The sequence below is a fragment of the Podarcis erhardii genome (assembly GCF_964252035.2).
Source record: "Podarcis erhardii genome assembly, chromosome: 3".
NCBI lineage: Eukaryota > Metazoa > Chordata > Lepidosauria > Squamata > Lacertidae > Podarcis > Podarcis erhardii.
Window position 1 is genome coordinate 84,257,011 of NC_138507.1, and position 23,620 is coordinate 84,280,630.

General features: G+C 43.7%; 1 protein-coding gene across 13 annotated transcripts in view; it reads left to right on the forward strand.

Annotated features, from left to right (window-relative positions):
* LTBP1 (latent transforming growth factor beta binding protein 1) overlaps positions 1-12,685 on the forward strand; it is a 193,433-nt gene extending 180,748 nt beyond the window's left edge. For all 13 annotated transcript variants that reach the window (XM_081856552.1, XM_081856557.1, XM_081856558.1 and 10 more), the window contains 3 exons: positions 6,780-6,905; positions 10,255-10,404; positions 11,666-12,685. In XM_081856552.1, coding sequence (XP_081712678.1) covers positions 6,780-6,905; positions 10,255-10,404; positions 11,666-11,835 — 446 coding nt within the window. In that variant the 3' untranslated portion in view covers positions 11,836-12,685. The remainder of the gene's footprint in view (positions 1-6,779; positions 6,906-10,254; positions 10,405-11,665) is intronic.
* The last annotated feature ends 10,935 nt before the right edge of the window (positions 12,686-23,620 follow it).

Consider the following 23,620-nt stretch of genomic DNA (forward strand, 5'->3'; position numbering starts at 1 on the left):
TGTGTCTGTGTTTTGTAACGTGTGTTTGTCTCTAAAAAATGTGAAAACCCAATAAAAATTATTATTAAAAAAAAAAAAAATGAAGTGGCAGATGATACATGAGAAATAGGTGGGAAGAGATTGTTGGAGCTGCCCACCATCCATACGTTCAGTTCCGCTTCTCTCTCCCGCTGTTCCCCCCCCCCCCCCAGTGTGACCATGGAATTGGAAGTTGAGACAGTTCCTTGCATAGAGAAAGGGAGACTGGAGTGGGAATATATTGCACAATCAGTTCCTAGGAGGTAGCGACTGGGTTCCAGCCTTCATTGAATGAGACATTTCTCCATGGCTGTGTGGTTTGACTGCCTCTGAACAGCATGTGCAAATTGGACATAACATGATTAAGTGTGTAGGTCTTTGGCCTCTTCAACAGAATCAAGTCACAGATTTCAAAAAAAATAAAGAAGAGGGGAAGGGAAGGTGGAATTCTTTCTTTAGAACAGGGAAAGTTCCAGCTTCTGTGTCAGCATGTTTCATACTTTTGGGTTTTCATGAGAGCAAACTAGTTCCTTAAAGGTAAAGGGACCCCTGACCATTAGGTCCAGTCGTTAGCAACTCTGGGGTTGCGGCGCTCATCTCGCTTTATTGGCAGAGGGAGCCGGCCTACAGCTTCCGGGTCATGTGGCCAGCATGACTAAGCCGCTTCTGGCAAACCAGAGCAGCGCATGGAAACGCCGTTTACCTTCCCGCCGGAGCGGTACCTATTTATCTACTTGCACTTTGACGTGCTTTCGAACTGCTAGGTTGGCAGGAGCTGGGACCAAACAACAGGAGCTCACCCCATCGCGGGGATTCGAACTGCCGACCTTCTGATTGGCAAGTCCTAGGCTCTGTGGTTTAACCCACAGCGCCATCTGCGTCAACTAGTTCCTTATGGACCCCAAAAAGCAAGTGGGAGAGCAATCCTAAGCATGTTTACTCAGAAGTAAATTTCCTCCCTGAGTTTAATGGGGCATATTATCTAGTTCGTATGTTTAGCATTCATTAAGGCAGTTAAACTGGGTTATTAAGGAATAGTTTTAAAAATATTTAAAACCAGGGATTTTCTGCTAAGATAGCTACTGATTTTATACAGTAAAAGCCTTCTCACCAGAGAGATCTGGCCGAAAATGCATTTACTTCAACAGCTTTCCTAGCTACAATTACAGCATGTTTCTCCAAGGCACGAGCTATGTTTTTCCAGAGTAGCGTTGATGCAAATAACATTTTAACAATCAGGTTTTTGTTAGCAAATGACTGGGAAAAATTGATTAAATTATGATTGGAGCAATTTCTCACAGCAGTTTAATAATAATAATAATACCGCTAAATATTTCCAGCAGCCTTGCAAAAGTTTCCTCCCCTTCTCTCCCCACATCATCCTCTCACTTTTATGTTTCATTGTTCAAGTTTCAGGAGGGACTAGCCAGCACTGCTGACATCAGATTCCATCTCTTCCTGGATTCAGTTGTCACCAAGTGAAACAAAAGCAGGTGGTGCTTGGAAAAGGGAATCATAGATGCCTGAAGCCATTTGTCACTCTGACAGGGTTTATTTGCATCGCGTACAATGTGTCACTAAATCTGCTGGGCAATAAATATGGTTGTAGCTTTCCAGAATGCTGTATAAAATGATATACTAGATTAGCAGGCCTCTAGCGCACTGCACAATGTAATTACCTTGATCCTTAACACATTTATTTTGACTTATTTCCAAGTAAGCATGCTTAAGATCGTAGGCCTGTCACATTCCGCACCAGCTGTGAAACCACATGGGGCAACCAGAACTAAGCCAAGTAAAAGTGTTTGTGCACTTGGTTGTTTGATTGTGTTTGCTGCGGGCACACCAGTGTTTCCTGCCATATTGTATTTTGAGAGCTGGAAGAATGAAATGCCCCTTCAGTAGAAACACCATCTTTGATAAGATTTTGGGATTCTCTTTCGAAGCATGAATAACACTCTCAATTTGGAGGCTGCGTGCTTCCTCTTTTCTTTTCTTTTCTGGACTGCACATTTGACCAGTTCCTTTTGAAAATGGTGTGTGTGCGTGCGCAAGAACTGCTTTTTGCCACATTGGATCCAATCAAGAATACACTGGGGCTGATGGATGGCACATCTGGCCGGCACCAGCTTGGCAAAAGTTGACTGGGAGGAAAACTTTGCTCTAGGTTTTAGCTGTATTTGCTGACTAAAAGTTCCAAGCCGGATTTCTCTCCCACAGTCTCCTGCCTCTCAGAACTCCTAGATCAGATCCTCTCTGAGATCAGTAGCTGTGTTTCCTAGGGATAGGCAACACTGTCCGTTGTGGTTTATCTCAGTCTCTTGTTTTTCCAATCTTAAGTTCAGTTCTCCACATTTCCATACCAGTCTGTAATTTTTTTGTCATGTCCTCATGAAAATTCACCAGCATTTTCTTGTAGTGTACAGTACATATTTTTCCTACGTGATTTTGCCTGATATACACAAATTTACAGATTTCCTCCTAATACAAGAATGTGTTTTTGTATGTTCTTTTCAGTAGTATATGAGTTTTTATGCAAATTTACCCTTAGTATCTGTATTTTCATATATATTACTTGGCTAGAGAGCTGTGTTACAAAATCAGGAGGGTGAGGATTTTGATTGATGGCTGCATTTCAGTTCCCATATTGTCTCAGCAAGTGCGAATTATGTAGGTTCACCTTTCAATGCAAACAGAATCAAATTTTCCCCGATGTTTCCCTCACAGCTTCTAATGCTGCTTGTCACCATTCCTAGGCAGGGCAGACAAATTCCATGCCACTATCACAGAAGCATAAATGAGGGAAGAATCATGTTTCCCCTGGTACAAACTGTTAATGTTTGCATAGTACAGAAACTTGATAACTCTTCACCATAGGCTTGTAGGAAGGTTGTGAGCTCTAAACAACAAAGATATATACGATTACTGGTAGGGGGAAATACATCCTGTGGAGTCACTCTAAGGTTGACAGGTTAAAAGGTAAGAAGTTAGTAACATAAACTTGTGTCCCCCAAAATAAATTGTGTATATTATGGAGCTGGAATAAGAAGCAAGCCTTTAAAAAATAAGGGATTAACTTAAAATATCAGGTAACACCTAGGCATCATCTTAAATCTGGGGAAAGAAAAATGCTTATGGACGTGGGTCTAAACCACAGAGCCTAGGGCTTGCCGATCAGAAGGTTGGTGGTTCAAATCCCTGCGACGGGATGAGCTCCCGTTGCTCAGTCCCTGCTCCTGCCAACCTAGCAGTTTGAAAGCACATCAAAGTCAAAGTAGATAAATAGGTACCGCTCCAGTGGGAAGGTAAACGGCATTTCCGTGTGCTGCTCTGGTTCGCCAGAAACGGCTTAGTCATGCTGGCCACATGACCCAGAAATTGTACGCTGGCTCCCTCGGCCAGTAAAGCGAGGTGAGCGCCGCAACCCCAGAGTCATCCACAACTAGACCTAACGGTCAGGGGTCCCTTTACCTTTTATGCTTGTTTACTTTAAAACTATTACCTACCTAGTTCAGTATGGTTTTCCCCACCCCCAGGTGTCCTTTTAACTGAACCAAAAGGGTGTTTTCACAAGTAATGCTAAATATTACCTTTTAGACTATTGACCGTTCTCTACAATGAAAAGTAGAGAATTTATTTTAAGCAGCATAGAATTTAGATTGGAATTTCAAGTGCAGGACTAACAAAAGGCAACAAAAGAACTCTTGTTGGATATCTGGTCCAGCATCCTGTTATACAGTAGCCAACCAGATGCCTATGAGAAGCTTGCAAGCAAAGCCTGAGCACAACAGCATCTTCTCCTTCTGCAGCTTCTAGCAACTTGTCTTCAGAAGCATACAGCCTCCAACTGTGGAGGTCTGAATTTGAATTCCTTATGAAATGGGCAAAGACAGGCAGGTCAGATGTTCAGACCGCTGCTTGAGGGAGGGAAAGCAGCAAAAGAAGGAAACTGTTATTCCCACCTCAATGAGCACTGAAATGTTTATATTCCATTAATTTTATCGGGATTATCCATTGCTTACATCACCGGATTGCATGTTCTTTCGGTCAGTAAGAAAACAGCAACAACAGCAAAATCAATCATGATTTGACCAGCCCCTGAGAAAGATGCAGACCAGTTGTGCAAACAGAAAATGATGCGGAGGGAAAACTCGTTTCACTGAAAATCATGCACATTTCAAGGAACATCGATTCATCATAGGAAAGTACCAGTGTACTTGTCTCCTTTAGAACCAGAAATTATGAAATCATTTGTACTTGGCTTTCATGCATATACTTCCCTTCCAGCATTCCTCTTTCACTGGCTGTCCTTAAACTCAACAGTTATTTTTTTATACATGTAATTCTCTTGGTAAAAGTGTTTCATGCAAAAAAAAATATATGTTTGGTTTATTAATATAGTGTTGCCATGATCATGCATACATAACTAGTATAAAATAATGTATAGAAAAACTATTCAAGATACCTTAAGTACTAACCCACATAGTTAGCACATAGTGCCCAACCAAGTTTTGGTGTTGCAGGAACAAACTCAGTGTTTGTGCACCCCTCCATTACCCCCTTGTTTCACATACTACAGTGGCACCTCGAGTTAAGTACTTAATTCGTTCTGGAGGTCCATTCTTAACCTGAAACTGTTCTTAACCTGAAGCACCACTTTAGCTAATGGGGCCTCCTGTTGCTGCCGCACCGCTGGAGCACGATTTCTGTTCTCATGCTGAAGCAAAGTTCTTAACCCGAGGTACTATTTCTGGGTTAGCGGAGTCTGTAACCTGAAGCACCTGTAACCTGAAGTGTATGTAACCCAAGGTAACACTGTACACTTCATTACAAACTGACTTTTGGGTTTGGTGTGTGTGTGTCAGTAAACGAGAGGAATTAAGACTAAGAGAGCTGAGTGGGGGGTGCTCTCACTGTATACAAGTTGTACAAGTGACAATAAAGTATTTCAGTATTTCTATTTCAATTAGTTTCTTCCTGATTAGTGGAAAAGCATAAGTTGCAATGACATTTGAACCAGCAAACTATGTTTTCCATGTGCCCTGCAAACCAGGATTGCAAATCAGTGTTCCTGGTCCAGATGTAGTAGCACACAATGGTTTGCTACAAACCAGTAAAAACACACACACACACACACACACACACACACACACACACACATTAAGTGCAAGAGGGAACATGCAAACCCTGGGTTTATTCCCATAACAACAAATCATGGTTTGGCGTTTCATGTGTTCCGATCCAATCTAATGTATTGCTATATTGTTAATATATTCAGTGTGGGAGACAGCAGAAGCAGGACGCATAAAACAATGTTTCTCTGAACTTTGGTTAGGTATAAAGGTTCTTCTTCCAATGCAAAGCAACATTTGGACTATAATTGCTAGCATTTATAGCATTTACAATTGCTATAATTGCTAACATTTATCCAGCATGTTCAAATGTTCAAAGCACACCACATATTAGGGTATCAACCATTCCAACAATTCTTAAGTCAGTTTTAGAACCCCAGTTTTGGACATTGTATGGCTTGCCTAAGGCCACCCGCCTATTAAAAGCATAACAGAAAGAAAATTTGAAGAATGAACTTGGTGGCTCACAGCTTAGTGTCTTGGTGACTGCAATACACTAGCTTCTTCCATGAAAAATGCAGGGCCATTCTCAGAACTGCACCAGCAATGTATATTACTTGTGCTTCACTTCTGATTGCCTAATCCTATGACTTAAAAGGAGCTGCACAAGGACAGCAGCCTCATCATGTGCGAGGAGCTACTAAGGATCCCAAGACCACCAGTGTACCTGCTTTTATTTTTAATAAAGAGGTTTACCTGACAAGTAGTTTCCAGAACCTTGATCATCCTGATTGCGCTCCTCCTCCAGCTTATCCTTCTTAAATTGTGGTACCCAGAATTGGACACAGTATTCCAAGTGTGGTCTGACCAAGGCAGAATAGAGTGGTACTATTACAGTGGTACCTCGGGTTACACATTGCTTCAGGTTACACACTCCACTAACCCAGAAATAGTGCTTCAGGTTAAGAACTTTGCTTCAGGATAAGAACAGAAATCGGGTACCAGCAGCACAGCAGCAGCAGGAGGCCCCATTAGCTAAAGTGGTGCTTCAGGTTAAGAACAGTTTCAGGTTAAGAACGGACCTCCGGAATAAATAAACTACTTAACTGAGGTACCACTGTACTTCCCTTGATCTGGATGCTATACTTCTGTTGATGCAGCCTAGAATAGCATTAGCTTTTTTTGCTGCTGCATTACGCTGTTGACTCATGCTAAGCTTGTGATCCACCATTTGCTTAGTAGAAAATCCTATTAGGCTGCAGGGAAGCTTTAAGTCACGTTTTGTACCACCCTGGCTTGGCCCCTCTCATTTTGAAATTCTTGATCTAGTAACAAAGATAGCAACCCTTTGCCAGCAATCTGGCTTTCGCCTTTCATGGGCCTCCAATCCCCAGTTTATGAAACAGAACAAGCCGGCCAGAATTAAGCAAGGTTCAGATGAGGTTAGCAGAATGCCCTTTCTTGGCCTTGGAACTACTGAACAATGACACTGCTCATGATCGCTAAAGTGGAGTCATGGCTGCATTACATTTGAGCAATCTTAATCTTCCAGGAAAGAAAGCAATATGTGGGCAACAGACTTAGGCTTTTCCAATTAAGTGTTTTACACTAGCAAGAGAAAGAAGCATGGGATATCTTCATTAGGAATGCATTCCATTATAACTCCTGTTCTGCTTTGCTCACTTCCAGACGATTATGCCCAATTGTGCAACATTCCAGTGCCAGGATCTCGGAGGCCGTACGGGCAAGATGCATTGACTGACTTTGAGGAGGAACAGTATACTCCGGAAACTGATCCATACTTTGTGGAAGACCGTAAGCAACCTTTGCTCCCCAAAACTAAACATTAGTAGCTTGGGTTCCTCCTGCTTATTCAGTAAATAAATACAATGGTAATGCTAATAAACTTCTGTCTAGGTTTGGATGAGAAGCATAGAGGATGGAGCCCTCTCCTTTAAATCTCTGTGGTTTGAAGGGTAAAGGTGGGCAGGGTGCCCAAAAGCCCTTTGTAAACATCCCTGCAGGAGGATATTTACAAAGGGCTCTTTCAAAGCCCCGTGCTTCACTTTGAAGTTTTGACAATCAGGGCTTCCAAGGGAAGCATCACAGGACATCACAATGAAATCAGGTGTTTGACAAGAGAGCCCCACACACCTGTCAACCTTTGCCCACCAGGGATGGAGGAGATAAAGATCTGCTCCTCCAGACAACAAAAGTTCCCCACCCTAGGGGAGGGGGTAGGAATTAGTAAGCTGGCAGAGGGGACTGGGGGGGGGAGCTGTGGGTTAAACCACAGAGCCTAGGGCTTGCCGATCAGAAGGTCAGCGGTTCGAATCCCCGCAACGGGGTGAACTCCCGTTGCTCGGTCCCTGCTTCTGCCAACCTAGCATTTTGAAAACACGTCAAAGTGCAAGTAGATAAATAGGTACCACTCCGGCGGGAAGGTAAACGGCGTTTCCGTGCGCTGCTCTGGTTCGCCAGAAGTGGCGTAGTCATGCTGGCCACATGACCCGGAAGCTGTACGCCAGCTCCCTCAGCCAATAAAGCGAGATGAGCGCCACAACCCCAGAGTCGGTCACGACTGGACCTAATGGTCAGGGGTCTCTTTACCTAAGCTGGCAGAGTCAGGGGCAGGGAGGGTTGGCAAGCAAAGCAGAGTGAAGTGAGCAGGGGTAGCAGACTCTAGCTGACGCAGTAAAATATATTTGGGCTCCAAGGATCCTTATTCTTTATCGTTCCTCTGGGTAGATAGCACATGGCATGGTTCCTGCTTGATCCTCGGGAGTCTGTCGACACAGGCCTTCCGTGACGCAGTCCATGTATGTGCACGCTGCAAATGTTCAGTATCATGTGTGAATTAAGCAGTGGTTAATAAAGTGGCTATTCCAGCGGCGTTGTGCTTATCACTTCCCTGTTTCATTTGGTCTCTTTCCTGATAGTGTTTGGTTAAAATATATCGTATATCAAAAAGGGAAACAAAAGAAAAATAAATAACTCGGAGCAAGGCAAGAAAGTAGCAAAAGTGTTTCATATATTTCATTCCCTTCAGCAGAGGCCAGCCTAATGATTTCATCTCTGCTGAATGCTGAACAAACTCAGTTGACTTATGCAAAGTTGTATAAGGTCCAGCCATTTCCATTTCGTATGACTTTAATTAAACTGAGCAGCTCTCTGAGCTGAACTATAGCTAAATGGTAACATTGTTTTAAAAAATTGCAAAACAGTGTGTACTGGAAACCATGGGAAGAAATGATGGCATAGTCACGGGAGCAAAAGGGGAAATGTTGGGCAACCCCCCCCCCCATTATCTGCTGGTATTAGGTTGCTGTTTAAGTTGTAATGCTTTCCTTTAAGGTTTCCATTTGGATTGTGGGTTCATCTCAGTGTGTTAATCTCTGGATGGCATAGATCAGTGTTTCAACACAGGTTCCAGATTCAACCACTGCCATCTCTGTTTTTTTAATCAGTAATAGGGATGAGGAAACAGACCCTTGCTTGAGACCCCAGAAGACCACTCCCAGTTGGAGTGGGTAGCCATGGGCTAGATAGACCCATGGCTCACCCTGAAGAGGGCAACTTCATACATCCAAGGAACAAATGAATATGAATGGGTCTTTCTTCAGTTAAACAATAAGCTCTTTGTTTAAAAGGGGAGGACTTCTGCAAGCATTGTATATTTTTTTTAACATTTATTTATTTATAGCATGTTTACTTTGCCATACAACCAAAAAAACCATCCGACTCTCAGAGCAGCCTACATGCAATCAATTAAAGTAATTGTTTCATCCAAGGCACCATTTCTGAAAGTTTTCATGATGACCAGCTGGGATGGAAGCCGTTCAGGGGCAGGAGGAGCCCTGTGGAACTAGTGGAGCTAATGGCCCCATCATAGTGGAGAGAGGGAGGACCTCATGGAGAGAGTCCTTCAGCAGGACTGGATGATTAGCTTTACCCAGTGGTAGTTCCTAAAGTGAAGATGGGCTGCAGCTTTCACATAAAAGATTCTTGCGTTTTGCCTCTAATTAATCTCAGTTTAGGCTTGCTGCTGCTTATAATATAACAGAACCTTTATCTCTTAGACTAGTGGCAACTGAGGAATCTATCTTGAGGGCATAACTATTTCCATGTATCCCAAAGAACTTTGGCCTTCTTTTTCTAGCAGCACGAGTTCACCATACCCAAAGGAGTCCTGTGGGATGTATCCTGTGAGAGTACAGCACATAGGCATCAGGGTGTAGATGTGGAAAACTCACCACATGGCAACTGGCACTTGCTGAGATGCTTTGCACAGAAGTGCAGGCTTCTAGGGGTAGACTAGACATGACACTTTCCATGGAAGTTTGCTGTAGTTTCCTTAGATGAAAACAGCTTTAGTCATATTCATGTATACTTAAAAGGAATGGTGCATTCTCAGATATATTATTAATCATTTATAGTACAGCAGAATGAAAACAGCCTTATATTTACTTCACTAATCTGTTGTATATTTCTATAATGGGTTTTGTTTACTTTTTCAAACTGCTGTATCTCAGGCTTATTGCCCAAAAAATATCTGTGGTTGTTTAATAAGATTGGGTCCAAAGCTGCTTAGACCACATTTTGGGAAATAAAAGACTTCTCAAAAATTACCACTTTGTGGACTGCAAATTCCTCAGATGTTCTTTGTGCTTGACTGCCATCTGCAGGACTGTTCAGTTATTGCTTCTGGGAAATGTCTATCCTTTTTGTAAATTTTTAGGTTGTACCTACATATTATAAAGAAAACATGGTGCTGCAAAACCCCTGTTTCTCTTGTGGTGCCTTGGAACTGAAATTGACCTTGACCTTGAAGTGTGTCCCTATTTTAAAATTTAATTTATTTATTTACTTTTCTACTATGAGCTCCATGGAGTTCCTAATGAAGGCAGTCATGTCTTCTGCAAAACAGCAACAGCATCTTATTAATTGATTGGCACTTCAAACATTTGGACTAGTTTATCTCTGTATGCCCTGAGCATAACATCACAGCCTGTGACTTTGCTCTGGAAGCTTTTCAAGCACTCATTGCAGGCTGAGAAAGGCTTTATTTAGGGTGGTAACACAATAGAGAATGCCCTTTGGAGGTTGGTTCATTAAGACTCTACAGCTGTTGAATGCAATCATTTCCTATGTTTTTACTGCCCAGGTTTCCGGAACAGCTTTGAGGAATTACAGGCAGAAGAATGTGGCATTCTGAATGGATGTGAAAATGGACGCTGCGTGAGGGTGCAGGAAGGATATACCTGTGACTGTTTTGATGGTTACCATTTGGACATGGCCAAAATGACATGTGTTGGTAAGTGGATGTCACATACAGGCCACTTGCAGAGTCCGCCAAATGTAGAGGATAAGCCGGCACCTCTGATTTTGATGATCAGATGTGTTTTCGTGTTTAAGGGTTTCTGAATCCTACAGTTCAGCGGCACATTCCACTGGGAAGTTCTCCTGCATGTGCCCCATGGAAATGAGCGGGAGCTATGCAAGAGATGAGCAATGGTGCAGCTCCTCTTGCGTTTCAGTGGGACTTGCACTCAAGAGCTTCTTGGTGGATTGTGCCCTAAATGCAAGGGCAGCCTGCACTAAATTCCTGCATGGTTCACATGGCTAGCAGAAGAGGTGAAACAATCAGGGCAGAATGTGCAGCCCACATAGTTGACTTCCCTTGGTGACTGTAAGAATTTACTAGAAAGAAGGTACCTGCCTCTTCCTACACTCCTAGGAGTGAAACAGGTAGTGCCTAAGCAGGCATGCATAAAACAGTGGCCAGCCAGGCCCCCTATTCACTGTCTAATCAGTAAAATTTACCTGCCACAAGTGCTGCTGCATATGTATGTACACATGCTGTAACTTTAGGCTGTTTGTGGACAAATTAGGGTCATTTTAATTATGTTCAACTTACATGGCAGGTAGGACACGGGAGGCACTGTGGTCTAAACCACTGAGCCTAGGGCTTGCCGATAGGAAGGTCGGCAGTTCGAATCCCCACGACTGGGTGAGCTCCCATTGCTCGGTCCCAGCTCCTGCCAACCTAGCAGTTCAAAAGCATGCCAAAGGTGCAAGTAGATAAATAGGGACCGCTCCGGCGGGAAAGTAAATGGCGTTTCCGTGCGCTGCTCTGGTTTCATCAGAAGCGGCTGAGTCATGCTGGCCACATGACCCGAGAAAACTGTCTGCAGACCAACGCCGGCTCCCTCGGCCAGTGAAGTGAGATGAGTGCCACAACCCCAGAGTCGTTCACGACTGGACTTAACTGTTAGGGGTCCTTTACTTTTACCTTTTTACATGACAGGTAAAGTTTTACTTGTGTATTTGTCCTGTATTTGAACACTATTACCTTGCGTTGATGGAAAGACGATGTCATGCACATAAACGTAGCCGCTTTTCTTGCTTTTCTTTGCACAAGATAGAAGACCGCAGACTGGACACTGAAAGTTCTCTTGTTAATCACAGACTTGAATGCAGGGCTGGTGGGCAAGTCACAGCAAACTGTGCTTCCCTCAGTCTTTGACAGCATCTAATACCACACTATTTCTGACCTTGTTTGCTTTTCCTTCTAGATGTGAATGAATGCAACGAACTGAACAATAGGATGTCTCTCTGCAAGAATGCCAAGTGCATTAACACAGAAGGATCGTACAAGTGTTTGTGTCTCCCAGGCTATGTCCCATCAGACCAAGCCAATTACTGCACACCCCTGAACTCGGACACAGAGAGTGAACTGGAGTAAGAGAAGCAGCAGCAGCCGTGTAACTTTAAGCCCATATACTCTGCACTGTAAAAAGAAAAGAAAAGAAGCGTATTTAACTTGAGTTAAGGACGCTCCTCATCCAGATGTTGGCTGTGTGTGGAAAACAAGCAATAAAACGTGTCTTCTTAAAAGTGAAAGGTGATGGTTCAGTATACATCATCTTCACTAAAGCAACAGACCAAATGGACACATTTCCCTGTATGGAAGAAGCAATTGAGTATATAGTGTGTTCATAAATAAAATTCACAGAAAAAAGCAAAATATGCTGTTATTTTGAACAGAAGGGTGGTATTGTGTTGTTGTTTTTTACTATTGCTTGGTTTATTTGGCATTTAACTAGTTGTGAAAATATTTTATAGGCTTTTTTTATTTAGCAGTTCTTTGCCTACTGTTCCTTTGGAAGCTTTCCCCTTTTGATCCAGTATTGCAATATAAGCAATTTTCTAATGGTTATACACAAAATAATGCTCGTCTTTGTCTGGAACATTGGCCAGTGACTTTTTAAAATTACTATAAATGTCTGCCCTGTGGAGCAGACACTGTTTTTTAAAAAAATAATGTACACTTCATGGAGATAAATCCATTGTATTCATTTTGTATTCCATGTGGCCTTTTACTGCACTTAACATGCCTTAGAACCTGCCTTGCCAAGTTTCGAAGCTGCTAGAGGACGACCATTGAATATCTTTTGTACTCTGTAACAAAAGATCTAAGCTCCTGTTTGTATTGTAATGTGTAAATTAAACACAGATCTTGTATTGGTTACCCTAACATATTAAAGCTGTATATTAAAACTCAATAAAATCTACAATTTTTTAGAAAAATTGAAGTATGTATTTGCTCTAAGGTTTTCTGTTACTGCTTTGCGATTATTTTATTACAGTTAATAACCCAGTGCTTTATAATCAAAATACCTGAGCTACTGTTCTTGACAGCATTTTTAAATTTTGGGCCCATGACATTTCTCTGACCATGGCAATTGTTGCTACCATGTAGATCTCTTTAGATATATTCATAAATATATCTGGTTCATTCTCCATGAGGAGAGCATGCCATTTTGCAGACCATTGCAAACCTCATCCATGTCAGATGGCCAGTTTTGTGTAAAATTTCATTTTATCCTTCTAGCCACTAAATCAGAGGAGCAGAGAGCCATTGTTTCCACATGGGCAGCTGAGGAACTCAAGAAGCGGAAATGGCTGCATCAACCTCTCAAGATATGTTTAGATTTCACAAGCACCTTAGACATAGGTTGGAAATCCTCCACCAATATAAAGAAGCAACAGTTTTTAAAAGTCAGCAAGTTGGGGGAGAAAACTATAAAAACATAGGTTCGCTAAAAATGTATCTGGTCCTTTATTTCATTTCATTTCATTTACAAAGACCATTTTAAAGTATTGGAGGAAATATATATTGGAAGCTATAAAGGAATTCTACAACAGGTTGTATTTGTGTCTTTCTGTCTGTCTCAGGCGACACTCTCAGGAGTGTGCTTTCAGGGGGTGAAGTCAACCTGTTGGAGAACGTTTCTGCCATCCCTCTGTAAGCCCTTTCTTTGTACTGATCCTTATATAATGAAGGCCAGAGGATCCAGAACTTTCTCCCATTCGTGGCTCCAGTTTTTCATGGGGGGTGGGCACAGAGAGAGCCTCAACACTAGCCAGCTGGAAGGGAGATATAATGTGAAAAACACAGCCCTGAGACAGCACATAGAACTGGGTTGATTAATTTTCCAGGTGTAGCTGTTTTAGTGCCGTGGAAAGGACTTCGGAAAGTGCAACCATTACAGTCATGTTGTCTCTGCGTTTGCCCATCAGCCTGCCCCAGCCCTGTAAACTGAGGTGTGAAATGCCCATTGACTTGCATTAGCTCCTGTGCTAGTCAGGATAGTTTAAATATCAACTTTCGTTAACTATCTAAAAATATATGATGCTTTACAGTACAGAACAGGCCCCTGCTTAAGGAGCTTACAACCAAAACTATAGCACAGAGAAGACTAGCAAAAGGAAAATGGTCCACAAGGTGGACCCCAAAATGGCGCCTCCCTCCCTGCCAGGGAAGAAGGGATGAAGGAAGATCTACACCAGGAACAAGGGGGAAAATAAATATTGTTATTGGGATCTGCTGGCCCCAGTGAACCCTTTCTCCTCAGGCAGTCATCTCACCTCATTGGTGGGCCAGCCCCAAATAAAGATGTACATTGCAATCTGCTACCCCTGTGGCTTCTGTTGCCTGAGGCAGTCACCTCAGCTTGCCTTATGGATGGGTAGCAGTAGAGATGGTGTCTCTTGTACCCAAGATACTTTTTACAAACTTTAAATCCCTGTTCTTATCTAAAATTATCCCAAAATATTAGTGTTTTCATCTGTTTTGCCACAATGCTATAAGTGAGAGCAGTTGGTGCAACATCACTCATGCCCCAAACATAAAATGTACAGCAAATTAAAGTCTGAAATTAGACCTCTTGAGCATTCTTGCAGTAAATCCAGCGTGCAGAACCTTTGCCTCTCCAGATGTCTCTGAACTGCAACTCCCATCGGCCCCAAAAAGTGTGGACAGTGGCCAGAGATGGTGGGAGTTGTAGTTCAGAAACATCTGGAGGGCCAAAGGTTCTCTACACTGGGTATAAATGAAAGGGGAATGGAAAAAGTCAGGGGTCAGCAAAATACTAGACAGTTCGGTGTACTTTCATACATTGCCTTTAGGTGTCACTGGATGACTTGCATTTCTGACATACACAATTTTAGAATAATAGGTGCTATCAAGTAGATAGCATTAAATTACACACACCCTCTCTCTCCAGGAAGTGCAGAACATGGTTTCCTGACTCCTTGCCAAGTCAAGCATGAAAGATATATTAGACCTGGCAGCAGTACATCTGCAAATGCACCTACTCCTTTATGAACCTTCCCTCAGACCTCAAAACGAGCAACTATTGACTGGAGGCTCCTATTGTCAGTGGGAACTGGAATTACGTACAGTCGTACCTCGGGTCAAATATGCTTCAGGTTGAGTATTTTCAGGTTGCTTCCGGGTTTCACCACTCATGCATGCGCAGACGCTCAAAATGATGTCACACGCATGAGACGCGTGTTAAGTTCTACTCGGGATGTGAATGGGGCTCCGGAATGGATCCCGTTCGCATCCAGAGGTACCACTGTATAGGCAAGAATTGTGCCATATAGCCAGGAACCAACTTGTGATTGACCAAATTCTTGGACCCGAGAAGATAATATCTGTAACGATCCCAGATGTGTCAACGTGGCAACAGAAAGCCAGATTTCCCCAGAGCATGGAACACTACATCTCCAGGTGGAGTCAGAACTGGCGGTGACAGACTAGGAACAAGACCTTGGAATTGTAGTAAGCAGCTTGATGAACATTGCAACCTAGTGTGTGGCAGCCATGAAAAATCCATGATAGGAATTATGAGGAGAGGAATTTAAAAGAAAACTGTCAGTATCTGAATGCCATTATGGAAATCTGTGGTGCGGCCACATTTGGACTACTGTGTACAAGTTCTGGTTGCCTCATCTCAAAAAAGATATTGTAGAGTTAGCAAAGGTTCAGAAAATGGCAACTAAAACGATCAAGGGGAAGGAGGTAACATTATAGAAGTTTATAAAATTATGCATGGGGTGGAGAAAGCCAACAGAGAAAAGTTTTTCTCTCTCATAACACCAGAACTCCTGAACATCCGATGAAGCTGAACATTGAGAGATGCTCAGTCAATTTCTCCCAGGTGTAAGAGTAATTCATAGGTTTGCAGTCATTGCAGTACCACACCATTCCTTATTGCAGAATGAGCATTTATTCATCAGTTTACTATTTATAAGTAATTTATTAGTTCACTGTTCCATGGCAGTCAGCTAATCCTAATAAATGTTGCATTTGCTGCTGCTCTGTGGGTTGTATGTCAGGAGATGGGGAGGAAAGAGTATGGATTGCTACAGCTTCCTGGATGATTCTCCTGACAAATGTGGTGATGGATTCTCCAATGAGTTGTTGCGGTGCACTTCAAAACTTATCACAGCTCTGCTTGTGTCACACCAATATGGCTGCTTTTGTTACTTTACATACCGTATTTTTCGTCCCATAGGACGCTCCATCCCATAGGACGCACCTAGTTTTTTGGGGGGGAAATAAAGGAAAAAATTTTTTCCTTTATTTCCCCCCCAAAAGCAGGTCGGGGAAACCGAACCAGGTCGAGGAACGGCGCTGCGCCTCCCTGCTGTCCCCCGAGCTTGTGGGGCTGGCCGATGTCTGCCTCAGGCGGCAGGCTGCTATCCACAGCGTGGGGAGCCCTGCGGGGAACTCCTGCAGGGCTCCCCACGCTGTGGATGTCTGCCCGGCATGCGGGGCGCTCTGCTTCAGGGCGCCCCACCCGCCGGGTGGCAGGCTGCTATCCGCAGTGTGGGGAACCCTGCGGGGAACTCCTGCAGGGCTCCCCACGCTTCGATGTCTGCCCGGCGCGCGGGGCGCTCTGCTCCAGGGCGCCCCGCCCGCCGGGTGGCAGGCTGCTATCCGCAGCGTGGGGAGCCCTGCGGGGAACTCCCACAGGGCTGCCTAGGCTGCGGATGTGTTCCCGAAGCGCCGGGCGCTCTGCTTTCAGGGCGCCCGACGCTCTGGGAAGCAGGCTGCTATCCGCAGCCTAGACAGCCCTGCCGGACCTCCTGCAGGGCTGCCTAGGCCGCAGATGTCTTCCTGAAGCCTGGAGAGCGAGAGGGGTCGGTGCGCACCGACTCCTCTCGCTCTCCAAGCTTCAGCGAAAGCCTGTATTCGCCCCATAGGACGCACCCAGATTCCCCCTTCATTTTTGGAGGGGAAAAAGTGTGTCCTATGGGGCGAAAAATACGGTACTTTCCTAAACACACACACACACACACACACACACACACACACAACTCAACTATACAGCTGCAAATATAACATTTTAAGTGTGTTTTAAGTGCATTGTACAAATGTGACACTGGATGGTGATTGTGAGCTTATGGCAAATTCAATATATTTTTTTAAACTTTTTTTTATAAAGCATTTTCGCAGCCTTTTTATATGCGTCTAGATTCCACCACAGTCTCCAAATTTGACTGGCTTTTTTGCTCTGAACAAATCTCTGTATGAATAAACCATATTCTAAGAATTAGCTCACGTAAAGAGATATCTGGGCCATTATGAATTATTAAGATTATTTTGTCAACTCCTAGGCTGATCAGGGTTTAGAGCATGGGTGTTTAGACTGCTTTGGCCCAAAGACTGTGTTACAAAGTACCCCTAAAATCAAGCTTATGCTGTAAGAATGATAGCCTACACATGAGAAGGGAAGCTCTGCTTTGACCTGGAGAGACGAAGAGGTAACCTCCCTTTTCCTTTTGAGCAAGCTTTGTTGCAACACTTCCCTCTAAATCCAGATTGCTGTAAATCTTTGCCAACCTTCCTTATCACTTGTAGATTTACAAAAGAGCATCAGATTCCTTCAGGGGAAGTGTTAAAACAAGAGTTTATCACCTAAAACCCTACTTCTTTCTTCTTCCTTCCCCCCACAACAGCTAATTGAGAGGTTCCAACAACCTAAGGCTCCCACTAAGGAAGCTCAAATGATCTGTTAATCTTTCTCCTTTCACCAGCTGCTCATGTTTAGAAGGTACAAACTCTTCCTGACTGGCACCATTAATTTTTTTTTAAGGATATAATAGCTACCGGAAATAGTTGTAGTTTTATTCTATCGGTCTCAGTTTTGGCCCTAAAAGCTGCTAGTAGGTAACTCAGAATTGGGCTGTTCCTCTGCAGGGGGCACCATTCTCTCCAAATATCCTTTTTGCAGTTTGTGACTTTTGGGCTGCTGCCCACGTCCCCTCCCTCTTCTTCACAGAAGAAAGTTTGTTCTTGGTCATAGATCACAGCTGGTGCAGAAAGTCCTGGTTCAGACAACACACTTAGCCAAACTTTGGTTTAGCTTGGCATAGGAGTAAGGTAAAAGGTAAAGGGCACCTGGACAGTTAAGTCCAGTCAATGGTGTGTGACACTCATCTCGCTTTCAGGCCAAGGGACTCAGCGTTTGTCCACAAACAGCTTTCCGGGTCATATGGCCAGCATGACTAAACCGCTTCTGGTGCAATGGAACACTGTGACGGAAATTAGAGCGCACGGAAATGGCATTTACATTCCCCACCACAGCGGTACCTATTTCACTACTTGCACTGGCGTGCTTTGGATCTGCTAGGTCGCCAGGACTGGGACAGAGCAACGGGAGCTCACCCCGTTGCGGGGATTCAAGCCGTCGACCTTCCGCTCAGCAAGCCCAAGAGGCTCAGTGGTTTAGACCACAGCGCCACCCGTGTCCCACCGGCATGGAAGTAAAAACCACCAGGAAAGGAGCAAAGTGGCTGTAAACTCCATCCCAGGAGCCCATCTGTTTGCATGGTTTCAGGAAGCCATACATGTCATTAGGTGAACCAGTGCAGAATATCTACCATATTTTTCGCTCTATAGGACACACTTTTTCCCCTCCAAAAATGAAGGGGAAATGTGTGTGCGTCCTATGGAGCGAATGCAGCCTTTCGCTGAAGCCTGGAGAGCAAGAGGGATCGGTGCGCACCGACCCCTCTCACTCTCCAGGCTTCAGGAAGCTATCCACAAGCCTTCGGAGCACGCCCTGGGCTTCGGGCAGATATCCACAAGCCTTGGGAGCTCGGTGGGAGTTCCCGCCGGGCTCCCAAGGCTTGCGGATAGCAGCCTGCATCCTGAAGCCTGGGGCACGCTGCGCAGCTATCCGCTATTCGGGCAGATATCCGCAAGCCTTGGGAGCTCGGCGGGAACTCCTGCTGGGCTCCGGAGGCTTCGGGTGAACGCACCTTGAATGCACAGAATGCACCTTGTTTTAGAGGGGGAGAACAAGAAAAAAAAATTTTTTTCCTGTTCTCCCCCTCCTATGGTGCGGTGCGTCCTATGGTCCGGTGCGTCCAATAGAGCGAAAAATACGGTAATTTACCACAAAGAAATTCTAAGCTACAATTCTACAATTAAAGACAAATGTTTCCAGACTCTGTATTTCCCCAACAGAGCTAGAATTCCCAGCACTTTTAATGAACTGCAGTTTCCAATATTGGGGGGGGGGGGGGAGAGAATAATCCTGTGTGTACAAAGGGTATGTGCTCTTTGGGTTTCAGTTTACTGATTTTTCATTTAGAACAGGCATCCCCAAACTCAGCCCTCCAGATTTTTGGGACTACAACTCCCATCATCCCTGACCACTGGTCCTGTTAGCTAGCGATGATGGGAGTTGCAGTCCCAAAACATATGGAGGGCCGAGTTTGGGGATGCCTGTTTTAGAAGTTACATTCTGCCAGTGCCAGGCCTAGGGTTGTGAGCCCAGATCTGTCTGAGTGATAAATACAAGAAGAACCACAAACTCCACAAACACTTCCCTTTGTACTCACTCTCTTCTCATGGCAAAAAAAAGCCTATTGAAAAAATAGAAAATGTCTCCAAGAGGAGTGAGGGGAGCCAGCAAAACTGCACTTACAATTTTGATATTCTGCATGCGCACTCCAGGCGCTCTGGGTGTATTCTGCCTTCCCAAGTGAGCTTGGGCTGCCGTGACTTTCCTGTTTCTTTTTATATCACACATTAGTTGCTGCTCGGTGATCACTGCAGCTGCAGGTTCCTGACCCAGAAGGGCTTGAAATTATTATGTATGCTTTTTCTTGGCAGTCAAAGCCATTCTCCACACCGTCTGTAAATGTTACCAAAAATAATGCAAACACAGATTCAGGATGAGAATTTGGGAAGGGAATTGGAGTAATGCAATTAAGGAAACACAGACTGATGCCATCAAGAATGCACTTAATTCAACAAAATGTCCATTGGTTTGTTTGTTTTTTACCACCAGACTATTTGCAACTCATTGTCTGAAATACCTCTGCTAAGAAATATTCGTTTTGGTGGGTGGGTCAGGATGGTACACATTATGGTTTCTCCGGCTTGCAAATGGAACCCAAAGGTTGGCAACCTTTGTAGAATACAAGCTGTGTACGGATGAACTAAGTCATAGTTCAGAGAGCTGCATATGCAGCTTGTTTGTAATCAATGAGACAGCTCTGGTTTTAATGGTGTAACTGCCGTCTATGCAGATAGACGTGTTCAGAATGGAGCATGTAATGTTATTCAATCCAATCAATCAATGATTTTATTTGCATGCTTCCTTTCCCAAAGTTAAAACCATGTTCAAGGCCGCTTATAGCATATTAAAAATTATGTACAGTGGTACCTCGGGTTACATACGCTTCAGGTTACAGATGCTTCAGGTTACAGACTCCGCTAACCCAGAAATAGTGCTTCAGGTTAAGAACTTTGCTTCAGGATGAGAACAGAAATCATGCTCCGGCGGTGTGGCGGCAGCAGGAGGCCCCATTAGCTAAAGTAGTGCTTCAGGTTAAGAACAGTTTCAGGTTAAGTACGGACCTCCGGAACGAATTAAGTACTTAACCTGAGGTACCACTGTAATTACAAGCATAAGAAAAGTAGCCAAACAATAAATAAAACATCAAAAAGTATGCAAGTAAACTGAACTATTTCCACATAAATCGTAAGATTTAAAATAAAGATACAAAAAAAGAAAAAGAAAAAGAAAAATCAATAGCAGCAGCAACGCCTGCAACAAAACCCCCTAAACCAGGGGGAGGCAACCTAAGGCCTGGGGGCTGGATGCAGCCCAATTGCCTTCTCAACCCGGCCCACGGACGGTCCAGGAATCAGTGTGTTTTTACATGAGTAGAATGTGTCCTTTTATTTAAAATGCATCTCTGGGTTATTTGTGGGGCCTGCCTGGTGTTTTTACATGAGTAGAGTGTGGGCTTTTATTTAAAATGCATCTCTGGATTATTTGTGGGGCGTAGGAATTTATTCATTCCCCCCCCCCAAAAAAAATTGTCTGGCCCACCACATGGTCTGAGGGATGGTGGACCAGTTCACTGCTGAAAAAGTTTGCTGACCCCTGCCCTAAACAGTATCCCAGCCCAAAAGTCTGTTCAGTGGCCTGTTCAGCTTTTGTTGCTCCATCATGCAGAAGAAAATGGGCTATACTGAGCAATGATGCCTGCCCCAATCTGAGCCTAGGCTGCTATGACTCTGGACAGAAGCCAGGGAGAAGAGACTGTGGTGAAGAAGGAGAAAGAGAAGAAAAGACAGAAAGAGTGAGAACGCAACTTGGAAAAAAGAGACAATGCATGTATTTTTGTAAACTAAGAAATATGTAATAAAAATATATTTTTAAAAAATAATTGTTGATCTATTCAGCAGGTCTCAATCACACTTGTTCTTTCTGCAGTTTGATCAGGTTCTTAACCTATGTCTGACTCACCAAAAGCTGTCATCACAGCCCTTGCTCATGCCATCACCCAGAGATGACTCACATGTGGGCCAGTCACTATGGATGAAATGTGGGGGGTGGGGGTGGGAACAACAGCCCAACTTCCACACTACTGAGGGACATTTACACATTCCATTCAATGAGTATGTGTATCTTCGTGCACAAATAGCTGTGCTGTACACTGTTATTCACATGTACTGTTGAACAAGTGTTCAGTTTTTGTATCTGTGCATACAACAGCTGAGCTGTACAAGTGTACATAAACACTTGTACATATGTACAGGCATCTTGTATCTGTGTTCAGTAGATCATGTGAAAGAAACCTCTGCAATTCATGCTCAAACAGAGCAGGGGCAGGAGCACATGAAGCAGAGTAGGGGCTGGCATCATGTCTCCAGGCAAGCACTGAGCATAGACACATCTGATAAGGATGGGAGCAGCTGTTTGCATATAGGGGCTGCACCTAGCACCTAGTTGTGTGCACCCCGATCATGGGGAGATCTTTCACACACACCTGTAGGGTGGTGTCCTTTTCAGGTGTCCTTATCAGAGGCCAGGCTAGCCCAAGGCCATGGTGTTGAAGGGTGAGGTCAAGAATACAGGGGCACCTTAAGGAGCATCTCCATCCTCATTGTTCAGCCTGGACATTGAGGTCCAGCTCCAAAGGCCTTCTGGTGAGAAGTGAGGTTGCAGGCAGAGGACCTTCTTAGTAGTGGCACCTGCCCTGTGGAATGCCTTTCCATCAAATATCAGAGATAAACAATTATATGACCTTCCATAGACATCTGAAGGCAGCCCTGTATCAGGAAGCTTTCAATGTCTGGTATTTTGCTCTGTTCTTTTATATTCTGTTGGAAGCTGCCCAGGGTGGCTGGGGCAACCAGTCAGATGGGTATTATTATTATTATAATATAATAATAATAATAATAATAATAATAATAATAATAATAATAATATAATAATAATAATAATAATAATAATAATAATAATAATAATAATAATAATAATAATATGTGCCCTACATCCAAGTAATGCTAATGTGTGACTACAGCTCTTGGCTGACTGTGACCAGAGGGCACCACACTGCAGGGGTTGCCACAACAATGTTGTGGAACAAATAGCAAGAAACAGGGGGTGCCGAATTGTAGCATTGCACAGAGTTCCACTGAAATTTGAGAGCCCAAAGTCTGCCACTGCTGTGATCCTTATGTTCATGTAAGGCTGCAGGTCTAACCCCACTTACCAGGGGAGGAAGCCTCACTAAATTCAGTACAGCTTACTTCTGAGTAGACATGGTTAGGCTCGAACCATAAGCCATATAAATGCTATTATCAAGTGTGGCTCTGACGGTTACTTGCTCTGTGCAAGAGCCCGGCCACGTTTCCAACATGTTTTTGATGAAGAACTCCTAAGTCACTGGGGGAAAGCACTGAGAGTAAATGGGTTCTATTGCTTGTTTTGCTGCAGACAGGAATGTTTTTAAAATAGCCACATAAGTTTGAGAGGATTTCCTCCTGATGACATCAGGCAGCATCACTGGCTGATATCCTGTGCAAAGTCTCTTCCCCACCCCCTGCATCCCTTAGCATTTGTTAGATATGTTTGACTAAAGGACAAGGGAGGGTGTAGGTGCTCTGAAAGCCACATGAGTCTAAACCAGAATGGAAGTTGTTGTTGTGACGTGGGGTTTGTGATTTCAGCTCTCTTGACATAATATGCTGGAGACAGTTCTCTAGTAACACTTCTTTATTTAAAGCAACAAGACTGAGACTTGAGGAGGGGAGAGCTACATTTATAGGGACAGGGAACTAGCTAGAAAGGATACATTTTGGAGGGAACAATATCAGGCAATCACAGTCCTGCCTTTTGGAGGCAACCAATAAGACAGAGGATCCAAATACAGCAGCTTAAATGAACCAATAGTAGCTGTACCCTCTGGAACCAAAAGGCAGTTACTTTACCCTAATGCAAATACAGACAATAATAATACAGATATAAAATCCTTTGACTCAATACACAACAGTTGTGCCAATGATTTCCCCTCTTCTGACACTCTCTCACTCCAGGCCCAGATTTCTTATGGGATTCTCCTCAGATTGGACAAGTAAATGCCCCCTCAAAGCAGGGCAGATTCACTTATATAATGTTTTCACGTTAAATTTATTTTTATTAGCTCAAAGGACACTTAACAACAGAAGAAAATTAAATATCAAAAGGCAGTTACACCATCTGCAGGTAACAGGAAACAGGTAAGCAGATAGCTAGGTGGAGAATAGAAGCTGTGTTAAGTAAAAGCTAAAAGTTTTGCTTCTTCTTTAAAAAATTGTAGACTATTCTGCAGTTGATCTGTGTACAATGTAATCAGAAATATGAGTCCCCCTCCCCCCCCAAAAAGTA